The sequence below is a fragment of the Mustela erminea genome, chromosome 11 (genome assembly GCF_009829155.1).
Source record: "Mustela erminea isolate mMusErm1 chromosome 11, mMusErm1.Pri, whole genome shotgun sequence".
Classification (NCBI taxonomy): domain Eukaryota; kingdom Metazoa; phylum Chordata; class Mammalia; order Carnivora; family Mustelidae; genus Mustela; species Mustela erminea.
The window spans coordinates 1,573,688-1,597,426 of record NC_045624.1 but is presented as its reverse complement, the minus strand read 5'-3'; the positions used below and the strand labels follow the sequence as shown (position 1 = coordinate 1,597,426).

The following is a 23,739-nucleotide window of genomic DNA, read 5'->3' as shown; positions in this document are numbered from 1 at the left end:
TTTAAACGTTCTCACGTATCTGTTTCCAGAGTGGGGAGGGCAGGACAGGTGGCCACGGGCACATCCTCCAGTAGAGACAGGGCAGGGTGTGGGTGAGATCACGTATGTGGTGGCCTTTTTTTTTTTTTTTTTTTTTTAAGATTTTTATTTATTTATTTGACAAGCAGGCAAAGGGAGAGGAAGGGAAGCCGGCTCCCTGCCCATCAGAGAGCCCGATGTGGGGCTCCATCCCAGGACCCTGGGATCATGACCTGAGCCGAAGGCAGAGGCTTTAAGCCACTGAGCCACCCAGGTGCCCCTGTGTTGGCCTTATTTTTAATAGATGGTTCGCTAGACGGTGCAGTGATAAAGAAATGGATGGGTCTTTTATCTTTTTGATGGACTGATTCAAAGTCCAAAAACCATGAGTTAAATGTGGTAGCTGATACCTCATGGATTATTTCACTGTTGGGAACGCAAGCGTGTGGGGAGGGTGAGCGGTTGCCCGAAGCCTTGTGGACGCCTGTCCCGCGCGGTGTGGCCGGGAGCTTCCTGCCGGCACTCAGCTGCGGTTCCCACATGTGAGGGCGCGTCCCGTGTGCCCGTCCCGTGTGTGCCCGTCCCATACACGCCGCGCTTTATTCGACAACGTGGATGGCACCAGAGAGCTGTCAGACGCTGGACGGGTGGGCCTCTGGGCGAAGTCCTGGGAGGAGTAAGTGACCGGGACAGCACCGCCGCCTGCGAGCTGTGAACACTCGTCTAGCGACAGACACGCCCCACGAGTACCCTGGGCTCTGGCTGAGTCTGTGCAAAGTCAGTCATGACCGACGAATGTCTGTCCTTCTCCGGCTCTTAGAATCGGCTTCTCTGTCTTAAGTGCTGCGAACTTGAGTTAAGTGTCCCCTGTGGTTACTGAAAGTTATCAGCACGTGTGCACGGAATAGTCTCTTCTGGGGCATCGACACGAGCCCGGCGGCGGTGGCGTGCTGTCCCGCAGGGGGCTCCCCTGGCCGGAGGGAGGCCGCTCCCGTGGAAACCCCTTTTGTCACAGGCTTTCAGACACCGTCTGTACGTGAGCCGACGGCAGCGTGTGTTTGGAAATGACCACTTGACGTTGGCAGCGTCTCCGTGTGTGTCCCTAAACAGACGGGTTTAAGTCTTGAATGCACAAGGAGCACGAACAGCGGCCTGCCGGCCTCTCCCAGCTCGTCGGCCCCACCGCCGGCCGCCCGCTCCGAGTCTCCCAGCTGCTCCCGAGCCGCGTCCGCAGGGAACAGAGCGCACCGGCCGGGAGCCTGCGCTTTCTCTGCGGGCGGGGGTCAGGCAGGGAGCCGGCGGGGCTGAGCAGGTGCCCCCCTCCGCTGGGGCTCAGCACAGCCGCCTGCCTCCCGGGGTCGGGCTTGGAAGAAAAGTGCATCAGTCGAGCGAGACCACCGGCTTACCGACACCGTCGACCTGTGCTCGGCGTAAGCTCCTGCTTCCTCGATGACCTGCAGACCTGCCCACAGGCCGTTCACAGCAGGGGCAGCCGCTAAGACTGAGAAGAACGGTCCCCCATCCCTGACACGGCCCTCACCTAGTGGGGGGCGTGGCTGCGCAGGCTGACTTATTGCAGAAGATAAACTGGGTTCAACGGAATCCTCTTTTTATATCGTCTTTGTTACTAAAACAGTAAAAGCGGTCTCTTTGCCGTGGGATGAATTTGTGACTTCCTTCCTGACGTCCAAGTCTGGCAGGTATTATGTGGCAGGCCGTCCGTTAATTTCTCCTTTTTCAGTGTAAAAACCCTTTATAGCAGCACAGTGTCACGGGTATCACATGTTAGTATGCTGTCAGTGAGTGTATCTTGACCAAAAGCTACTGTGAACTCAGATTTGCTTGTAAATATATGGGTTTTCAAAATGTATTATGGTAGGGGCACCTGGGCGGCTCTGTGAAGCCGCCGCCTCCGGCTCAGGTCATGCACGACGCCCCGGGTCCTGGATCGAGCCCTGTGTCGGGCTCCCGGCGCAGCAGGACGTCTGCTTCTCCCTCTCCCTCTGCCCCTGCTTGTACTCCGTCTCTGACAAATAAAATCTTTAAGAAAGATGAAGTAAAACTTAATCCTATAGTATCATAGTTTATTATATCCCATCTACAATAAAATGTATCTTAAAAAAGTAAGATGTGTTACAGTAATACGCGGCTCTGGAAAATACTGTCCCCGGTGCTTGGTATACATGGAAATTTGGGGGCTTCTTGTGCAGGTTGAGAACTGCTATTGTATTGACAGAATTTATGAAAAGACCTCGTCTTCTAGGGGACTTCGTCTTTTTTTCCCTCTAAGTAATCTCTGCATCCAGCCTGGCGCTTGGACCCTAAGAGCAGGAGTCAAATGTTCTACCGACTAAGCCAGCCGGGAGTCCCTAGGGGATTTCATCTCTAAAACAGAATAAGGAACAAACTTTTTAATGTATTAAAATGTATAAATAAAGTAATTTTTCGTATTTTATTTAGAGTGCCAGTGAAGGTTTGTTTTGAAACAGCAGGTTGGCTGGTTGCACACCTTCTCTTTCCCGTTTAGGGAAATCTGCCTAACCTGTGGCTTGGGCTACACCTCAGCAGTACAGTCCCTCCTCACCCCTCCCCTCCCTCTTTGCCCAAAGACCCAGATAAAGCAAAGGAGGCAAAATGTTAACCAGTAGTGGATCTGGGTGAAGTTTATGCAAAGTATATTCTTAACAACTCTGTAAGTCTTAAATTATTTTAAAATAAGAATTTTTATAAGACATTCGTAATGCAGAACCCATCCTTCAAAGTTTTAAAATACTCTAATGCTTTTTCACAAAAATAATTAAGCAAATCACCTCTGCCTCTTTTGTAAAAAAAAAACAAAAACCGAATCAGGTCTTACCATGTAAACAGCGATAGGGTTTCTGTGGTTTGCTTGGACTTGGGACACCCGCTCAGCAGGAGGAGCAGGGTAGATGGAGGAGAGATCCGGTTCCTTCCTAATCGCTGAGCCACAGTCAGTGCCTTGGGATCAAAGCCCATACGTGGGCTGGGTGGCCTTGGGCACCAGTCACGGAGAGTTGAGCGCTCATGCAGGGGCTGGGAAGGATCCAGATGCCCGTGCGCGCGCCCTGACGCTCAGATCGCACTTGTGCTTTGACTCCGCCGTCGCCGGTCAGCAGCGAGCCCAGGAGCCGCGTGAGAGAAAGTTGCAGCATCACATCCCTTTTCCCTAAATGACTGTTTCCTGAGAACTGGTCTAATTACCAAATTGGGAACGAACCCTGATGGAACTCTGGCACGGTCCCTTTGCTTGGGTTTTCACGCTGTTCCCCGCTCACGCAGGTTCGACTCCAGTTCCTTCCCTGTGGGACAGTGGGAGGCACGGGTCGCCGGCGTAGGTAACTGGTCTGCGTCGGGGCAGGGTTGGCTGGGCTCTGCCCGGGCCACTGACCGGTCCTCCGCACGTCAGTGGGAGCCGCGTGAACCCATCGCCGCTTCCTGGTCACAGCAGCCTCCCCACGGAAGGCGGAAGTCACCCGCTCTCTGGGGCTCTCGGGGTCTCAGGGACCCTGAGCAGCTGCTCAGCATCGGGGCCTGGCGGCCCTCCGGGACTCTCGCAGGCCTCGGTCCCTCGTGGAGTGTCTCTGCTGGAACCGCGAGTGGTTCTGTCTTCCGCAGGGAAGGCTGCGAGCCGGGCAACGTGCCGGGCCCTGAGCCCCGCAGAACACCCCGCCTGACCCTTGGCCTCCCATGGGGCCCCTAAATCCTTCGCTTGAGTTTGTCCCTGGTCTGGGCGCCCTGTCCCCGATGCCAGAGCGCAGGGCGCCTGCTCGCAGCTCCTAACGCAGGCTGTGGCGGGTGCGGCTGTGGACGGCTCCTCTCCAAGCTCCCCGCCCCGCGAAGACACTTCCCGCTCTCGAGTCGTGCGCGAGCATGTTTGTTCGCGTGGCTGGGGGGGGCTCTGACACCCGCTCCGAGCCTCTGCGACGGCGGCCCCTCAGAGAGTGCGGACTGTGGGTCCCGTTCTGCGCTCCCTGGGGGCCTGCCGGTGCCGCCCAGTGAGCCGAGCCTGGCGAGCCCCTGAGCCCCGAGACCTGCCTGAAGTCTGAGCAGCAGGCCCCGTGGTGACAGAGCCCCAGACGTGTGAGGCGAGCAGCCAGCCATGCCCGAGGGACAGCGACGGAGAGCTGCCCCTGGGAGGAGCTGCACAGGGCGTTGTGGAGGGGCTCCTGGCGCGGCTGTCCAGGCACAGAGCCCTGCCGTGGCCTGGCCCCGGACGTGGCAGGCCCACGGTGCATGTGGAGCCTGACCGAAGGGCCGCAGTTTCCACGCGGAGGACGTGGGTTTGGTCAGTGACAGCAGACTGTCAGCGGATCATTGAGGAGACTAAGTGCCTGAAGCTGGGTTTCAAAAGCATTGACGGACGGAGCCCAGCTCTGGTTGGGCAGGTGGGCCTGTTGGGGACAGAGGATGGGCCGTTAGCAGGTTCCTGTGACCCTCCTGGCCAGGTGACTAGACCCGGGCCAGTGCAGCTGCTGCAGTGAGAGGACGTTTTGGAGACACGCTGGGGAGACTCGGCCTCTGGCACCCGGGAACCCATGGGGGTCAGGGTCAGACACCACCCCTGGAGGTGGGACCCCCACGGGAGTCGGGGGCCCAAGGGCCGAGAACAACACCAGCCGCGGGATTGGCTTTGGGGGTTGTCTACAGCTGGTCAGAGACACATCCTGGGGACAGCGGCCCGCTGTGCAATCCGGACAGTTACCGACGGTCGGGAGAACACGGATTTTCTCCGCATGATCTGAGTCTGGGGAGCGGCGCTTCCCTTTTTCCCACCCTTGAGGTTCTCTGCCCTGGGCTAAAAGTGGACGATGCTGGCAGGAGAGAGCTGGCCACCGCGAGGCCGAGGTCACCAGAAAGGGACATTTATCTTGAGCTCGGCTGGATAAATGATGAAAAATTATGTTTGCGCGATAAGATGATGAAAGGGAAATGGGGACCGGCTTCGGGGCTCCCAGGGTGCAGAGGCGACGTCAGACACAGCGAGGGCCACACGGGCTTGGGAAACAATGTCCTGTGTGTGCCCACAGGCCGCCACAGCCCAGCAGGTTTGACCTCGAGCGTGTCCAAACAAGGATGTATGAGCCACTGACCTTCACGGGTTATCAAGGCAGCGCTTTCCCACCCTTTCCCTGAAGAGTGCCTGCCCCCAACGTGCTGTGCCACCCCCGCGCCCCCCACCCCGTGTGCTCCAGCGGGGACCTCGCCAAGGCCCTGCCCTGGGGAGCGGCAGAGCCAGACACAAAGCCAGGACAGGCTTCAGCCTGGGCCAGAGCGAAAACGATCAGGAGTGTTTTAAAAAGTGTTTTTTTCTAGAAAGTCTTTATTATGGGCCAACCCTCCCATTTTACTTTGTCACATTCCTCCTCCTGTGTTTCTGGTGGCCAGGCTGGCCTTTTCTCCTGTCTGTATGTCCGTCCCCGTGCGGTCACACTCACCCGTGTGCTGCGCCGGACTCGTCTGCAAACACGCACATCAGGACACTCGGCTCCTAAAGTCTCGGCCCGCGTCTCCCGGAATGAGAACGCTCTCTGGGGCCCCCGGCACTGTCATGGCCGCGGAGAGCCTGGCGCTTGTGGGTGCCAGAGGCTGGCGGATGCTCCCCTTGTTCTGAAGTCAGTTTTCTAGAGCTGCTTGTTCCCACCACCAAGAACACAAAAGGAACAGAGGAAGCCAGAGAGGGAGACAAACCGTGAGAGACTCTTGATCTCAGGGAGCAAACTGACTGAGAGTTCTGGGGGGAGGGGGAGGGAGGGGGAGGGGGAGGGAGGGGGAGGGGGAGGGTGGCCAGAGATGGACAGCGGGGAGGGTGTGTGTTGTGGGGAGTGCTGGGAAGTGTGTAAGCCTGATGAGTCACAGACCTGTACTCCCGAAACAACACATTATATGTTAATAATAATTAAAAAAAAAAAACAACCAAGGTCCAAACATCTCATTTCCACTCCTCCTTTAGTGTCGAACATGTCTCTGCTTCTTAAAAAAGTTCGCGGTGCTGGGCTTGTGAAGAGTCACGGCCAAGCGTTACCTCGAATCCTGGATGTGTCTGTGAGCCTCGGGGTAAACCCTCTGGGAGCAGCGCCACGTGGTGACGCCTGAGCCTCTCTCAGCGGCACCTGGGGACGTAATCAGGACCAGCAGTTCTAAGATCCATCGCTTAATTCAAGGCCACCAGACCTTTCCACAGGACGGGTACATTTTTACCTTTGTCATTTGTAAGGGAAATTGTTCACCAGACTTAAGGACATTTTACAAAGGGAAAAAATGGCAAAATGTGGATTTCCTGTTGCCCACCAGTAGTTGGTGGCTTAGGCAGCCATTGGTCACCCTTGCCAGACTCGGGGGTTGCAGAATGGTCATTGTCTAGCTCGTCACTCTCCTACATTATCAGCTGATGTTCTTTCTTTGAAATGGGACTTCCTGGCGGAGCGCCCGGCTGGCTCGGCCGGTAGGATGTGCAACTCTTGATCTCGGGGCTGTGCATTTGGGCCCCACATCAAGTGTAGAGATTATTTAAGTAAATACATAAAAATAAACTTTTAAAAAGTCATGAACACATGAAATGAGTCTCCCTCTGCTGCTCTCCGCTTTTCCTGGAAAAGATCAGACTCCATACGTCTTTCCTGAAGTATTGACGCGATTCGCTGCCGCTCACACAGCGGGACGTCACCACCGGCCGCCGTGGCACCAAGGGTCCATTCTCAGGTGGGGGCTCGGGGAGCCTCCAGGCTGCGGCGGGCCCTGGGGGCTCAGCCCTGCTGTCTTCCAGGTGGGGGACTGGTCTTCTGCCCATCGGGGGTCAGGTCCAGCCGGGTGGCGGGAAGCCCTGTGTGCCCGGGAAGCTTGCGTACCACCCAGGTTCATGGCCGTGCAACATGTGTGACTACCCTTTCGCAGCCTGGTGCGTAGGTCTGTCCGCACCGCTCTGTCCCGTTGCAGGACCCTCACGGTCGTGAGGTACAGTAGGATGCAGTGTCGGACCTGGCCGGCGCTGCCACCAGCCCAGCTCACTCCCAACCGGTGACCTGGCAGCCGCCGCATCGTGGAACCACCATCGCTGAGAAAGCCGACTTGCCGTGTGTGTTTTCTCTAACTGTCCGGGTGGGTTTGTGGGCACCTGGGACCCTGTGATCACATCAGGGATCAGGACGGGGCGGGCTCACGAGCAGCTCGTCCAGGCGCACCGTCCTCAGTGTCGTCTTCACACCGGCCTTTCCCTGACGTGAGCGGAGCGGGCTGGGCGACCAGCTGGCCCGGCTTGTGCGGGACTCGGGGGCCCTCAGGATGGAGCTCTTTTGGTGCTAAGGCTGGGAAGGTCCCAGAAAGCTGTGATGGGATGGTCACCCCAAGTCCCGGAGCCGGTGTGCGGCACCAGACAAGGTCTTGGGTAAAATCTGCAGGGACAGTCGGGGCTCAGGGACTGAAGTGCGGCATGAGCGAGGGGCTTGTTATTGTTCAGCCACACCTGTGGCGCCTGTCCCTCGCCTGCACCCAGGAGGGTTTCCAGCAGCAACTCCAGGTGTGGCTCTGTCCCCAGCATTTCCTCTCCCCCCATCTTCATCAACAGTCTGGCCAAAGACATAGAAAGTGCTTGCCGGTTTGCAGAGGACCTGACGTCAGCGGGAATAACTCCGAGTCTCACTCCTGGAGGCTGTGTTTTCACGCCCCGTGATGAGCCTTATGTCCTGCGGAGGGCCCGGCACTTTCTCTCTGGGTGGGCTCCTATCCAGACCAAGGAGGTGCCTGTGGCCTGAGAGCAGAGCCCAGTTACTTCTCACCCAAGTACACAGAGGACGGTCTCCGGAGTCACTCTCCTGTCTCAGCCCGCAGTTTGCCGCAAACATCGTTCTATTCGGCTGCATCAGCACCTACTTTCTACTTCTGAAAAGCCGGTGGGGAATCCAGAACATCTTTACCGCCTCTGGGAAGACGGTCCTTAACGAAAGTAAAGCTACGCCTGCACAGAAGTCCAAGATGAACCCACGGTGCTGAAAGCCGTCCCCGCTCCCAGAAGGCTCTAGAGGGGCACCTGGCACCCACACGCCCTAAACCTGGGGCCTGACGTGATTTCTAGTCTTGTTATTACTTCCTTTGCCCAGGCCTGGCCAAATGTCTGATTTCCTAGAAAGAGTGGACTCGGAGCAGATGTGCCCGGAGCCGTAATTACCAGCCACGGGACAAACGCAGATTTCCCAGGAAGGGCTTCTAGGGCTCCTGCCTGCCGAAAAGCTAGTTCCTGTGCATAGGGCAGACCCCAAACTTATTTAACTCATCAAAAATACGACGTGATTATTTGAGATTTATTTTATCCTCGCCCGCAAACTTCCGCTTAGTGAAGGGAGTGCATTCCGAGCTGGCCCAAAGCCGCAGGTGGGTCCGTCTAGCCCTCATTAGGCCCTTGTGCTTTTTGGCTCATATGGACGACGAGATTTTTAAAGCGCTCTCTGCTTTCTAAATCAGATTTAATAGAGCAGCCAGCATCTGCTTTTCTGCTTTAGCACCTGTGGGACCAACACGGCGAGACCAAGCTGCAGGGGCGCCTGGCAGCAGGGGCTGGGTCTCGGGGAGGCTGCAGACCCGGGGTCTGTCCCAGGACGTGGCCCCTGCCCTCCACACCCTGTAAATTCACCCAGAACCGTGACACGGAGAATCCTAAAATACGGTGTGGGCTTTGGGAGTTGGGCCTGCTGCTTTCTGACCCGCGTGTGTATGAACAGACGTTGCACCTTGGTTCCTGTTGGCACAGCTCTGCGTTCCTGCAGAAGGTTTGCACGAGCCCCGTCTTCCCCAGAGCTGTGGGTCTGGGCTGCTGTGGACGCTGTAGAAGGAGGGGCCCCATGGCCACCCATCCCTTTCCAGAGCTGCTTCCCCCCATGTGGGTCCTCCCTGGGGCGAGACTCGGCTCCTATGGGGCCTGGAGGAAGCCGGCTGCTCGGCCCAGGGCTGTGGCCGCCTGCCGGTGCGAGAGACGAGCATTTCCAGAGCTCTCGCTGCAGGCCTTCAGGCCGAGCTCCTGCAAAGTGCGCCACAGAAGAGAAGTGGCCACTTCTCGAGGAAACATGTGTTTGGCAGTGATCTCGTGTGAGGGATTCTGTGATGGAAGATGTTGCCGTGGCCCCCCAGCGATGAGGGGCCTGGCCCGCTGGTGGCAGTCAGTGGTGCCCGGATCCTCAGGGCTGGTCGGGCCTCTGGTCCCCACTGACCCCCTTTTACACTGTTCCAATGGCTTAGGGGACTCTCCGGGGGCAACCTGTCAGGTGTGCCACACGCCCACCAGCCAAGCGCGGCCCAGGCCCGGGCCCTGGGCTCCCCACGGGCAGCGCCGGCCGGCCGGGCAGAATCGTGCAGCACCTGTCACCTGTGCGCAGGAGGCCTGGTAGGAGCCAGAGAGCATCACAGCACCTGTGATTAGGAGGGCAGCTGGCACTGGAGGCCGAGGAACATTTATGAGTAAACAGGAATTACTTCTGTTCTCTGATTATGAAGGTCACGGTGGTTGAACCCTGTCGGGAAGGTCTCAGACCCATTATCTGCTTAAATAGACCTAGGAAAGAAAACACCGGCAGTCATTAAAAGTGAATTACTTTGTTTTTTGAAGATAGAAAGCCTCCAAAGCCTCACAGTGTGGGGGATGTTGGGGCCCCGCCGTGGCCACCTGCAAATGAGGAGCTTCAGACGGAAAAGCTCACAGGCAGCCACCAGAGACTCGGGCAGGTCTCGAGCTCCCCTGGCGGCTTCTGGAAAACACTGGATTTTTTAAGCCATTGTGGAAGCTGCCAAGAGTGCACGACAGGGCATGTCGGGCGTTTTCTTTACCTGTGAAATAAGGGAAAGGATTTCTGAGAGCTACAAGATCAGCCTAGATTTCTGGTTTAAATCTAGGAGAGGACTTGCGTTTTCTGAGGCGCGGCCGTTATTTTGCAGAGCCAAGTGTCGGGTCAGGGATGATAATTTCCGTCCCTCCAGACTCAGTGACCCTGGCTCCTCCTCTCACCACAACCCTCAGGCTCTTTGGGGATGTCCTCGTCAGGACTGGCTTGTCTGAGCTTCATTCAGAAAGGCTGAGGCCTGTATCAGAGAGGGGCGGGCGGTTGCCACTGGAGGTGGGCGGCGCAGCGCAGGCCACTGACGGAGAGCCAGGCCGGAGGGCTGCCGGGACATCGGGGGCTGCTGCTAACTTTGCCGAGCTTGGGGAAGAGCAGCAACTTGACCTACGGGCTCATTGTATGTGTTCATCTCTGTGGACACTGGGAACTCTGGGAAGTTTAAAAAGAACCCGAACAGACCTAGAATAGACTCAGCGGCAGAGTAGAGGTACCCAGGGGCCGAGGGAGGGGTTCTTGTTTAATGGGGATGGAGTCTCTGTTGGGGCTGCTGAAGAGGTGGGCACAGACGGCGCGGACAGGTACACAGCATTGTGAGTCCGTGCGGTGCCCCTGACCTGTACACTCACAGACGGCTACAACGGGACGCATCGTCACGTGTGTCTGAGCACAGCAAACGCCTGTGGCAGAGTTTCTTAGTTGTTTCCCAACATCCACTCACCCGCTTGGTCCCACCAACCGGAGCCAGGCCTGCAGCCAACCAGAAACACCCCCGTTCCAGCTCCCACGAGGCTCCCGGGGGCCGTGTGACGATGCTCGCCAGTTGAAGAGAACGTGTCCGTTTCTGAACCCCTTGCAGGGTAGGCGCTTATTCGCCCTTTGCCCTTTGCCCCGTTGGCTGGGTTGCGGGGGCCCAAGCGCCATCCCAAACCGTGGAGGAAAATCCATGAGATCATGGGCATGGGGCCCTGGTGCTTGTGGGCCCCCAGCTCAGCCCTGGACAGGCTAGGTGCATAGGAGAGAAACAAACGTCTGTCTGTGTGACACTCTGATTTCTGGGACTCTCCTGTCCCATCAGCCCCCCAGCTCTGACTGGGACGCTGGTGGCCGCTGTCCGGGCACGGATACTGCTAGCAGGCCCCGTGGCCAGTGCCACACCCAGCAGGAGCAACGAGGGCCACAGACTCATCAGCAGGGCGCTCGCGTTGTAGCCACGTCCGGGATGCTGTCCCCCGTCCCCGACCGGCTGCTCAGCCCCAAGGCCCACGGCATAGAGAGCGTGGCCCTGTGGTTCTGGCCTTCTGTCTGGCACCTGGCACACGACAGTAAATACCCCTTGAATCAAGAAGGCAGGGAGCCACCCGTGGTCTCCAGCCCTGTGGCAGGCACCGGATCAAAGAGCGCGGCCTGTGGGACAAGCCACTGCGAACACCGCTTGGCTGGTCTGGGGAGAGGGGGCTCCGCAGCCCCCGCCGGCCTGTGTCCATGCGCCCCCGGTGAGCACGCATTCGTCGGGGCTCTGCCCACGTCACGTTCGCGAACAAGCGTGAGTCAGATGGGAGTCATGTCCCCACGCAAGGCGAGCTGGGACCTTCCAGGACTCCGGGGCCGAACCACCGGCTGCCAACAGCATCGCCCTAGCTCCCTCGGTCTCTGCGGATGGGTCCCAGATGCAGGGGGAGTGGGCCCCCAGGTGCCCAGGCCCCCGACAGGCGAGCCCAGGAGGGCAGTGAATGGAGAAGGGAGACCCCACGAGCAAGAGGCCGCAGGCTCCGAGGGAAACCTCCGGAGGGCAGTGGCTGTGACCGACGTCCTCTGTGCCCAGAGCTGCCGTTCCCCGCAGCCTCGGCGAGGCGGGTGCTGCCCTTCCGCACCGGGCCAAGGAAGACCTTGCCGCTCAGAGAAGTGAAGTCCCTTGCCTGAGGCCGCCCAGTCGGTGTGGGCTGACCCTGGGTTTGCCCCCACCTCTCCCCACCCCCGCCGACTCTGTGCCATGACTTCCTCCCCAGCACCCGCACCGGCCCCTCCTCCCTCACCCCTACAGCACAACATCTTCTCCCAGACTCTGCTGAGCTACAGCGGCCTTGGGAGACCTTGAGGGTGTGCTCTCTGCACCTCATGGGTCTGGAGAGCCTGGGCTGAGGAGATACACTTGGGGTGGGGCGGGGGGAGGTGTCCTGTTGGCTCGATGATCCCAGGGGCACCTGGGTGGCTCAGTGGGTTGAGCGTCTGACTCTTGGTTTCGGCTCAGGTCATGATGTCAGGGTCGTGGGATGGAGCCCCGCATCAGGCTCTTGGTTCAGTGTGGGGCCTGCTTGAGATTCCCTCCTTCTCCCTCTCTTTCCACCCCTCCCCCTCCCTAAAATAAGTAAATCTTAAAAAAAGAAAATAGGCACCTAAAATTAAAACAGTGTTATATGTCAATTGGCTCTCAATAAAAGAAGAAAAAAAATCACACGTGTGCTCTATTTCTCGCTCAAAATCCCTGTTTGCACTGCCCACACGCCTCTCTATTCTGTGTTCTGGAATATTTACTCCAACAGAAGGGTTAGGAAGTGGGCATGTGGGCCTTAGATCAGTGTCCTGCACGATTCCTCAAGCCCCCCCCCCGCCCAGCCACTGAAAGGAGACAGCTGGCATCAGGCTCGCCTCCTCACGCTGCCGTTAAGGCTGCACATCTCGGGCCCAGGATGAGGTTCCTGGTGGCCGCTGCGGTCCCACCCGCCTTGGCCTTACCTTACCCTGCACATAACCTCATGTCTTCACCGGCCTTTTACATTGTATAGCTTATGTGCTTGTTATTCTTCTCTTCCTGCTACAATGTAACTCAGGAGGCCGGAGATTCCCCTGTTCTGTTCACCTCTAACTTAGGTATTCAGAAAGTCGGGTTGAATTAATGACTGCAGGAGTTGGCTATAATTCTCTGTTTTGAGCGGTGGGGGGCTACAGTGTCACACAGGCCCCAATCCGAGGGCATATGTGGGACTCTGATCCCCCCCCCAGAACATTCATCACCAGGATAAACCCACCAGGGTGGTAAGAAGTGCTGAGGATATGTTGCAGCCCCAGAAAAAAAATTTTTTGTGTGCATTTGCTTTACAGATAAATCTATTTTAGAAAAACTGCAAGTTTCCTGTCGTGGTGTTGGCCTCTCTGTTATAAAAAAACCAGAAGCGCGCCCCCCCCCTCGGCCCTCCCCCCGCCCCGGGCCTCTGCTCCGCGGCGGGGACTGGGACGCAGCTGGCAGGAGGCAGCTAAGCCTCCTGCCTGCCGCCTGCCTGGAGCTCACGGCCGGCCGGCTCCGGGGACAGGGCCGCCCTCCTCTCCGCACTAACCCCTCTCCCAGACGACCCTGGTTCTCCTTTTTCTAGGTGTTATTTCACGACAGAGGGGGAAATTTTACGCTTGGAAGAAAGGATATTAATGGGGAAGGCGGAGAGGAGCATTAACCACCGGCAGGAAAACCGGAGGCATCATGATGAAAATGGGTGAACTTGGAACCCTAACCGCAGGCGCTGCGCGGGGCTCCCGATTCCCACTGCCTCTGCCCGGCGCCCCCAGACCTCGTGGGAGCGTCTCAGGCGCCCCTTTCCCATCCCGGGGCTGGCGAGGTCGGGACAGCCGGAGCAGCAGGGGCGACGGGTCACCGCGTCAGGCTCAGGGCGGGAGCCCGCCTCTCCCCCTCCCCCCCACCCCGCAGGACCGGGCTCGGCGACCCCACCTCGGCCCCAAGTCGTCGGCTGGCCCTCCCGCCCCCCTTGCGCCCCCGGCCTGACCCCGCGCCCCACCGAGATAAGGCGGCGGGGCTTTGTTCCTCCCCCCAGCTGGGTAAACCGCGCCCGCCGACACCCCCCCGCGCTCCTCCCCACCGCTGAGGCCGCCCGGGGTGGGGGCACCCTTTGTCCTGCCGTAGGGCGGGCGGACAATGGCCCGGAGGAGCCGCACATTGTCGGAACCTTGTGTACACCTGGGGGGCGGCAGGTGCGCGGGGTCGGCGCGGGGCCGGGGGCGAGCGGGCGGGAGGGGGGGGCGGGCATCTGGGGGCGCGGGCCTCCGGGGAGGCCTCGGAGGGGGGAGAAGACCCGCCCCCACCCGCCCCGGCCCGCCCGCTCGCTGGACCTGGCGAGGGGGAGGGGGTTTCTCGGCGTCCAGTTGGGGACACACCTGGTGCGTGATTTACGAAGTGAAAGTGTTAAACGAGGCCGCCAGCTGGAGGCCCGACCCGGCTTTATGAGTTTTATTAGGTGCCCTATTATGGAAAATAAACTTTAATCCGACCATAAAAACCAAATCTGAAAAACATATTTGCCCTTGTGGTGTGGAGCGGCGCAGCGTTCGCGGCGCAGGTCACACCTCCGGAGGGATTAGTTTTACGAGGGAGACACAGCGCGCCGCAGGACTTTGATACCGGATGGGGGCCGCGCACGTTTGCGGGGAGCACGCCCCCACGTCGCCCACACCCGCCCCGGGCCCCGCCCGCGAGCCCCGCCCGGTCCCGCCGCACCCCCTGCGCCACCCCCACCGCTCTGCGGGCCACTCCCCCGCGCAGCAGCGCAGCCCGGGCCTGGCCACCCCAGGACCCGGGGCTGGAGGGGGCGGCGCAGGGGAGGCCGCAGGGCCGAGTCACCCCGCAGGCCCCGGAGGCGCTCTACGCCCCCGCCTGGACCTGGAGTTCGGGGCCGGGCGCTCTACAGCGCAGCCTCGGATCGCCAGAAGCCGTCCTGCTCCGGTCCAGGGCCGCGCCTCCTGGACCTCGTCTGTGCTTCGGATGTCCCACAGCAAGGCCGGCCCATCTTGCAGGAAGGGGGGTTGGGAAGGAAGAGGGAGGGGAGGAAGGCCTGTCGGAGCCGCCCACGGTGGTCGCGCGGTACTGTTCACCGGGCTTGGGCAAAAGGTCTCTGGGATCCTCTCGCCTCCCCAGACTGAAAGTCTGAACCCACTGGAAGCTCCTTCGCCGCCTCCCAGGCCTGACGACCACCGAGAGTCCACGTGTACGGACAGCTGTGGAGGCTTGTTTCTCGGGCACAAGGTCCTCAAAGTGCGTCAGGTGGCAGGACTTCCTCCTCAAAGGCCGAATAATACCCCTTTGTGCCCGTGTAGTCCTCTTGCTTTCTCTGTTCCCCAGCGGACGCCGCAGCCGCGAGCACGCGTGGACCGGCCTCGCTTCCCGATCCCATGCCCAGGGCTCGTGCACGTACAGCCCGAAGTAGGACTGCTGGGGTTTTGTCGTGGGTTTTCCAGGAAACTCCATCCTGTTTTCCGCAGCGGCTGCACTGCTGTAGCTCTTCCCCGCAGCGCACAAAGGCCACGTCTCCGGATCCTCCCGGCGCCTGTTACTGTTTTCGTTTTTTTGCAACAGCCGAGGTGTGGGTGAGGGGTGGTATCTCAGTGTGGTTTTGACCCGCATTTCCCCGCTGGTGGCTGGCGGTGGTGTCTTTCCCTGCTGCGGACCATCTGTATGTCCATCTCAGAAAAATCTCTATTCCAGCCCTTTGCCTGTTTTTAAACTGGATTCGTGCGTTTGTTGTTGAGTTGTACACGTTCTTACATTTTGGCATATTAACCCCGTATCAGATATATGATTTATAAATATCTTCTCCCAGTCCTGGGTTGCCTTTTCATTCTGTTGACTGTTTGCTTTGCTGTGCAAAAGTTTTCAAGTTTGATATGATCCCGTTGGCCTATGTTTGCTTTTGGTGTCATAGGAAGTCTTTTAAACTGATCTTGCCAAGCTGACTTTCCTCAGGGGCTGGGATGTGGAAGGCCCACCTCACAAGGAACAGACACTTCCTCTAGGTTCTAGTCGTTTCTGTACTTCTCAGACTCTGGCTATTAAAGCTTCTGTAGGGGCCTGGGACCCTGGGCCACCCGCCAGGACCGGACAAGAGACGTGTGTGCCGTCGCCTGGAAGATACGTTTAGATTGGTTTCCTTGTCACAAGAAGGACTGTGTCCACATCCTTCTGCACATGCTGGAACACTGCCAGAGCAGTGTCTGTCTTCTGAGAACGAAGGAGAACCTCCCGCTAGGGTGAAGAGAAGCGAGCTCAGGCTCCGGTCCTTGGTAGGCAGGGGTCCGTCCAGTCTGGCTGGGGTTCTCGGAGGAACCGGCTCCACTTTGGGTGGGGGCCTCGCTGGGGACCCAGCCCTCGGGGCTGCAGGTCTCCACTGGCACCCTCGCCGTGTGGAACTCGGAGAGGCCACCGCGATGCCCCCGTGGAGCGTGGGCTTGTGTCCCTGGACCCGTGCTGCGAGGACCTGGCTCCAGGTCGTGGAAACAGGGTCCTGAATGGGGCTGCAGACTTCTCACTGGCGCGGGCAGCCGGGTGGGGGGCACGCCCCGCGAGGCGGGAGGAGCAGGGCCTGGCGGCCGTTCATTAGGCGGAATGAATTGTTCGCCGTGCCCGGAGTGGGTGAGGATGAGCCAGTGATTATATTTAAATTTGCTATAATTGATTTGGGGAAGAGCTACTGTGACAAGAACGAATTGATCATTAAATTTATTAGCGAGATAAATTCCGCCGCGATTAGGCAGCTGGCTGCAGGCGCTGGGGCCGCGGGCCGGGCCTCCCCGCCGCCAAGTCCCCGCGCCAAAGGCACGCGCGCTCTGCGGGCCGCGGCGGGGTCAGGACGCTCGGCGGCCTTCAGGGCTCCGCTTCCCCGCGCGCGGCGCGAGCCGGCCTTCCCGACCCGCAGGCGGTTCTGTCTCTGGGGCGGGGCGGGGCGGGGCGGGGGGCAACCCGCAGGCCCGGCTGCCCCGCGCTGAGCCGAGGGCGGCCCCGCACTGAAGGCAGCGGGGGAAGAGATTGCTTCGGGCTGAGCTGCTCCGATGTGTTAGAAATTAAAGCGCCCTCGACGCAGATGGCCAAGGTTTGGTTTGGTTTTGATCCCGCAAAGGCATCTGTGTTTCTCTTCTCTCCCTCCCCAGCCGCCCTCTCCTGTCGCCACCCGCCTTCTCGGGGCCCTCGGGCTTCCCACCAGTTGCACAGCCAGTCCCCGGCCCCCCAGAGCACCTTTGGACCCGCCCGGCCGCAGCCCGCGCCCTGCCCGCAGCTGCTGCCGCCGGCTCCGGCTGCGCCCGCCAGGCCTCGGCGGACGTTGCGCTTCACGGAACGAGCCGGGGTGATAATGAGCTGCCGGAGAGGGCATTAATCTCGCCCCGGCCCCAGGGTAGAGCAGTGGCCCCGCAGGCCCGCGGTAATCACCCAAATGAAACGCCTGGCCCTTGTGAACTCATTCATCAGCGGGGAGGGGGAGCGGGGAGAGGGCGCGCGGGGGGAGGGGCGCTCGCCGGGCGCCCGGGGGCCGGGGAGGAAGAGGCAGAGACCGAAGGACGGAGGAGGGCACGAGGGAGGGAGAGAGAGGCCGCCTGCCCAGGCCGCCTCTCTGCTCTCGGCCCACGAGCGGCCGCGGCCCGGCGTGGGGGAAGCGGAGCGGCGGGGGGCGCGCAGGTGGAGCGGCGGCGGGCTCGGCGGGTGATGGGGGGCGCCCGCCGCGGGCTGGATCAGTCCAGAGCCGCCGCAGCAACCCCCGCCCCCAGGCCATCCGGTCGCCGGACACTTGCGGACACGTGCACAGACCCCAGGAACGCGGCTCCTACCCGGAGCCGGGAAGGTCCTGCGGGAGAGGGCGCCGGGGAGAAGCCCGGGGTCACTCGAGGCCTTCGGACCCCCAGACGCCGGGAAAATCTTCTCGTCGTTTTCAAGCTTATTTGCTGAAACATTCGATTGTGCGTTTCCACGCCGGTGAAGCAAGAGCCTCAAGGAAATGAAAAGCTAAATACTCGGGGTCCGAAGTTGCTCTCCTGAGATTCACGCACCGGGACGCGCGCTGAACCTGGTCTCAGGTATTTTTACCAACATCCGGCGGCTAGGACTCCCCGGCGACGGGAACCAGGTGCCCCGCCTGCGACACAGCCGGGGAGAGGCGGTGTTCCCGACGCCTGTTTGTCGTTCTGATTTGCACCTTTTGCTGTCAATCGTGGAATTCGCCACACCCCATCATTTCAACAACAAAACAGTGCAGCGGCTTTTCCAACTCACTCCCCAAAGATCTGCACTCACGTCCAGTAAAAAACCAATTTATTTTACATTCCATCGTGGGCGATGGGAGAAGCTAAATAATAATTTAGCATGCATAATTAGACGCTTCTTTATATATATATATGTATAAATACAATATACAAAAATAAAGACAGTACAGGTTGAGATTTCCAGCAGTTTGAATGCTCATGATATAAAGTTCCCCCCAAGACAGGTGAGCACAAAACATTCTCCCGTTTTCCATACTCAGCAGAATGGCCATTCTGGAGAAGGTTTCAAGTCTTCCAGGTCGTCCAACACTGGAGGTTCGCGCCTTCTCCATTCGGGAAGAGGGGGTACGAGACTCCCTCTGGTACCTGTCAGCTCTTCTCACAAGCACGGCCCCCAACACTAACCAAAATGAAATTTAAAAGAGCAGGAGTTCAAGCTTGAACCCGCTGGGCCTCCCTCTCTCTGTCCCTTGAAGAGCAGCCCAAACGGGCAGCCCCAGAGGGACGGCTGGTGGCCTGGCTCACAAGCCTGCGGGGCTGGACCTGGACAGGCTGGCCCGGCTGCTGGCTGCCTGGGGCACGGAGCCCCTACTGGGGCAGGGGCTGGTGCCCAGGGCCCCCGGGCCGCGGAGGTGGCGAGTCGGCCTCGGAGGAGCAGTCGGAGGAGACGGCATGCGTGCTGGCACCGTTGCTGTAGGGGAAGTGGTCCTCGTCCTCGTCGTCCTCATCGTCCTCGGGGTCACTGTCCCTCAAGTCCCGCAGGCGGCGTGTGCTGCCTTTGTCCCCGACCACCGGCGGCCCCAGCAGCTCCTCCTCTCCCTTGTCCTCTGCGCCACCTTTGCTGGCGCCCCCGCCCCCCTTCTGCTTCTCGGCCTCCTGCGCTGCCTGCTCCTTGGCCTTTTTGCTGCGTTTCCACTTCATGCGCCGGTTCTGGAACCAGATCTTCACCTGAGAGCATGAGAGGCTGTGAGGAAGCGGCCACCTCCATCCCCACCGTTTGTGAGGCCCCCAGCTCAGCATCTGCACCTTGGGCTTCAGAGTAGGGGACACGGAAGCTCCAGGGGGAAGCAGCTTCCCATGCCTGGGCATCAGCAAACCCAGGAGTGGGGCTGGGGGTTTCCAGGGAAGCCCAGACTCGGACCTCCACTGCTGGACTCCTGTCCTTTTCTAGGGGTGCTCTCCCACTGCCCAGGAAGGGCCGGAGCAGCTAGCGTCCATACCTGTAAATCTCAAGATGTTCCCTCTCTTTCTGGAATAAAATTTCTTGAACATGGCCTGGGGACCATAGCTTCAGAGTGGGGGAGTGCGTGGAGGGTCCTTCAAGCGCAAAGTTCGCGGTCTGACCTCAGCCTACTGGATCAGACCTCTGGGCTTGGTGCATGAACCCCAGCGAGGCCAACGCGAACTCTCCCCTTGGACGTCAGGGGGCTCCGCTCCAGGTGCCAGGAGTGTAGAGGGAAGAGTGTCCCCTAGGAGGCCGGCTGGTGGTGTGGTAGGGGCGGGCTGCATACCTGGGTCTCCGTGAGCATCAGCGACGTGGCCACCTCAAAGCGCTTGGGCCGCGACAGGTACTTGTTGAGCTTGAACTGGTGCTCCAGCTCGAGCAGCTGCTGGCTCGTGAAGGCCGTTCGCGGCCTGCGGCACTTCCCCAGCAGGCTGGACTGTGCCTGGGCTGGGACAGAGATGGGCGTGAGGCCCGCAGCCTGACGCTGTCCTCCGACCTCCCGTGGGCCCCCAGCGCCCCAGAGCCCACCACCCATGTCTGCCACCTGGCCTCCCGGACCCTGCTGACTTGCTGCTCTTTCTTCAGTGTCAGCGCCCTCTCCCCAAGGGACCGGATGACTGGACGAGCCCAGGACCTGGATACCAGGGACAGACATACGGGTTTGGGTTTAATGGGACTTCTTTTTTTTTTTTTTTTTAACTCAGGGTCTGGGTGTTCTGATTAAAGAGAGCCTATCAGCCAGGGCAGCCCTCTTCACCTGGGGGCAGCGGGGGTGTGGTGGTGGTGGTGTGCAGTGCAGAAGTTGACAAGCAAGACAGTGAGAGCGGAGAGGTACAGGTACAGCTCCTCTCCACTCCTCGGCCAGCCTTCCCCAGCTCAGCCACAAATACAAACAGGTCTGGGAATTACCAGCCCCATGTCCTCCTGACCAGCAAGGAACCGGTGCAGGATTCCCACCACCACCTCCTCAGCTACCGCAGGAGATGCAGGGCCAAGGCCAAGAGAGGAGGAAGCAGGAAAGGAGAAAGACCGCATCTCGGGCCCGATGAGGACCCGGCCCGCTCCCCGCTGAAAATTCTTCCTGACAGCCCCGCCTCCAGGCTGCGGAGGAGCAAAGCCCCGGGAGACTGGACGTCTTTCCAGAACAGCTCTCACTTCACAAATTGAAGGCCGAGGCAAAGCGGGGATCTGGCTTTCTGAACGCGCAAGGAGGTCCCTTGGCTGAATTTACATACGTTCACACGGTTACATCACAGAGAATTTTATGACCTCAAAACGAGACTTCCCTTGATTTCCCAGGAGCCTGACAAGTGTTAGACAATAAAGGAAAGGGAAGAAAAGAGGCCAGCCGGTAGGCTGGGCTCAGGCCCCCCCGGGGGGGGGCAATTTGCTTTACGGAAGGCCCACGCCCCCAGCTTTAGTTAAATGAGGCCCCAATTCCCAACTCGACAATACATTAGAACTTTAATTAAAACACTGGCTCCAAAGGGACCGTTTGGGAAATGCCATCCAACAGAAGAGACAACCAATTAAAGGAAACCAAACGGGTTTTCCTGCGACCAGAGGAAGGGACTCTCAAAACACATTCCAGCATCCTGGCCTGTTTATTATCGCCTTTTAAGATTTGATATTTAGATTCCTTTTCTAATTCAGCTACCTCTAGGTCAACCTTAGGAAACAGGGATGGCAGAAGGAATGGGACTTGTGCTAATTTTCTGAGCGACCTTGAGCTTCACGCAGGAAAGCACCGTGGGTTGGGGGCGGGTGGCAGGGAACCCAGCACCCAGAAGAAGCGTGTGTGTGTGTGTGTGTGTGTGTGTGTGTGTGTGTGTGTGTAGATCACCACCCCTCAGTGGGAGATTAAGCTTCCCAGGCTCTGGGACATGCAGATCATAAGGGAACATCCACGGGTGCCATCAGAAGGGGTGGGAGGCTCTGTTCACAGTCGAGCCCAGGAAGAGCCGGAGTTTGGCTGACCCGGGATCGGTAAGTTCAGATGTGCTTGCCCCAAGCTGAAAGGTGAGTCCCCGTTTTCCCAGCTGCAGACCCGAAGGGGCTGACTTCCACCTGGACGGGCTGCGTGGCCATTAGGGTCTTCTGGGAGCTGAGCTGCAGAAAGCCTGTGGTGGCTACGAGCAAACAGTCCGCAGGCTGGGATTTTCTCACCCGCCTGTGACTTCTGCAGCTCTCAGGCCCCTAGCTTTTCTCTGTTTAGTCACAACCGTGGCTTCTAGCAAAGGAATCTGAATTCTGCCAAGGGTTTATTTTTGTTTTCTTCTTTGCTTTTTTCCTCTCCTATGCCTGCATGTCACCAGTCTAAGCACATCCACTCAGAAGGAAACAATGGGGTCTCTTTGTTTGGGTGTTCTGCGGCAGAAAGCATGAAGTCTCCCGCATCAGCCTCTCCGTGGAGCCCGGGTGCGGCGAGCAGAGGGAAGATTGAGACTCCCCAGAACGCCAACCCCTTGTGCCCCTCCAAAAAGTCGGGTGGGCTCAGGCCTTCCGGAGGCGTACCCCCTGCCTGGCAAGCATACTGCCCACAACCCAGCAGCTCCCAGGCTGGGGCCGGCCAGCCGTCCTGGCTTCTGTCCTGGGGAGGGGTTCCGCCTAATGGGAGCCTCCAATTCTGGGTGGGCACCTGCCAATCCCTACAGTGGGGTTCGTGAAAGAGGCACATCTCCCCTTCTGAAGAAGCCCACCACGGCTCTGTTCAAGTCCGGCCATCTGCCTACTGGACATCACACCGTGGCCCAAGCACCCTTACAGAGGCAGCCAGCACCTCTGCAAAGGGCCAGAGCAGAGCCAGGGACCTGGCCTTGTGGCCCTGGCCTCTTGAAGCCCATTTCTTGTTCTCTGTTCCTGAATCTCTCCTCCTGAGAGGGGCTGGGGTAGGGGTAGGGGGTCTCTCCAAAACCCACAATGCGGTACCTAATTCAAGTTCGTTTCCCAGGAGATAAGCCCCTGGTTTAGGTGGCCTCCATCCCCAGGCCGGCCTAACTCGGGCGCTCTTTGACTCGCCTTCCCCCACCACTTCCTTCTCTTCCAGCCCGCCGGTTAATCATTAGGTTTTAGTCTCACACCTCCCGCTGCCCCTTCCCATTAGGAGAGGAAGAGAGAGCAGGGCCCGCGCGTGGCCATTTTAATCCTTTCGCTGCCAGTCCCACAGCGAGCAGTCCACGTAAGTCTTCGCGGGCCCCGGGCGGAGCCCAGGCGGCTTCGCGGCGCCTCCGCCGCGCGTTCAGAGCCGAGAGCAAGGAGAAAGAGGCGCGGTGGAGCGCGCGGGAAAGCCCTGCGCCAGGACCCCCTATTCTCCCTCCCTTCCTCCGCGGCGCCGGCGCCCGCGCGGTACTCACAGTTAAAGTCGGGCATCTTGGGCAGGATCATGCCCGCGGTGGACGCACGCAGCCACTGGTCCAGCTGGAAGGTGCCGGCGCCCAGCTTGATGGGGTCGGCGGGGTGCGCAGCGTGCGCGCCCTGCACCTGCGGGTAGGAGTAGGAGAGCGCCGGGTGCTGGCCGGCCAGCGCGGCCGCCGCCGCCGCCGCCGAGTAGCCGTAGACCGGGTGGCCGTAGAGCGCCGCCTGCGCGGGGAGCCCCGCGCCGCCCTGCGCGCCCCCGGGGTGCAGCCCCAGCGCCAGGCCCCCCGCGGCGGCGGCGGCAGCGGCGGCCGCGGCCGCGGCTGCGGCGGCGCCAGGGTGCGCGTGGTGGTGGGGCCCCCCGGGTCCGCCGCCCGCGCCGCCCGCGCCTCCGCCCGCGCCGCCCGCGCCCAGGAAGCCGGGCTTGGGCAGCAGCGCGCAGTGCGCGGCCAGCAGGCGCGGCGGCGAGGGGCTCTCGGCGTGCAGACGGTCGGCGGGCGCCGCGGGCGGCTCCGAGGACGCGGGGCTGCAGCCGCCGCTCGCCCCGCCGCCGCTCGCCCCGCTGCCGCCGCCGCCTCCTGGGCCGGCCGCCGCGGCCGCGAGCGACGTGACCAGGGCCAGCGGCGCGGTCTGCGCCGAGGCCGATCGCGGGGGGTCCACGGCCAGCAGCGCATCGATGCGGAAATTTTTGGATTTTTCCATCGGCTCGTCTGGGGCTGGCGAGCGGGGCCGGGCGGCGGGTGGCGCGGCCGGGTGCGGGCTCGCGGAGTCCTTGCGCGGCGGCGACAAGCCCCGGGGTTCGGTATTGTTATGGTGATTATTTGCCAATAATCAAAGTCGCCGCCGGAAACTCAGCCGAGGGTGACCATGGTCCGGGCGCCTCCTCCGGGCGGGCCCCGCCCCGGGCCGCGCTCTCACGCGCTCGCACAAACTCGCACGCAAGTGCCTGGACGCGCCGGGCCGGGGAGCCCGGCTCAGTGCGCTGGACCCTCGGGCGACCGCGCCGAGGCCGCTGGCGCCGTAGTGGGGACCCGCGCCCCTCCGCGCACTTGAAGCGCAGCGCGGCCGCCGATTGGCGCGCCCGGCGGGGGCTCAGGGAGGGGCGCCGGCCCGGCCATTGGCCGAGGGGCGCACCTGTCACCGTCCCGGCCGCCTGCCGCCCCGCCCCTGCGCCGCGGGGTCCTAAACAACCCGGGTGCTGCGCCGCGATGGCGGGGCGGAGACCGCCCTTGCCACACTCAGGCTCAGCCTAGGGACCCTGCCCGCCTTCCT

General features: G+C 60.4%; 1 protein-coding gene across 1 annotated transcript; it reads right to left on the bottom strand.

The window, feature by feature from the left end:
* Positions 1–17,926: 17,926 nt before the first annotated feature.
* MNX1 (motor neuron and pancreas homeobox 1) lies at positions 17,927–23,213 on the bottom strand. The gene is made up of 3 exons (XM_032304266.1): positions 22,467–23,213; positions 19,400–19,560; positions 17,927–18,836 (listed from the first exon to the last, which is right to left on the bottom strand). The coding sequence occupies exons 1-3, from the start codon at positions 23,167–23,169 to the stop codon at positions 18,477–18,479; spliced, it is 1,224 nt and encodes a 407-aa protein (XP_032160157.1). The 5' UTR covers positions 23,170–23,213; the 3' UTR covers positions 17,927–18,476.
* Between the last annotated feature and the right edge of the window lie 526 nt (positions 23,214–23,739).

Coding starts and splice junctions, on each gene's coding strand:
- MNX1 (XM_032304266.1), bottom strand. CDS start 23,169: ATGGAAAAATCCAAAAATTTCCGCATCGATGCGCTGCTGGCCGTGGAC. Junction 19,561..22,466: donor CAAGATGCCCGACTTTAACT/GTGAGTACCGCG, acceptor TCTCTGTCCCAG/CCCAGGCACAGTCCAGCCTG. Junction 18,837..19,399: donor TGATGCTCACGGAGACCCAG/GTATGCAGCCCG, acceptor TCATGCTCTCAG/GTGAAGATCTGGTTCCAGAA.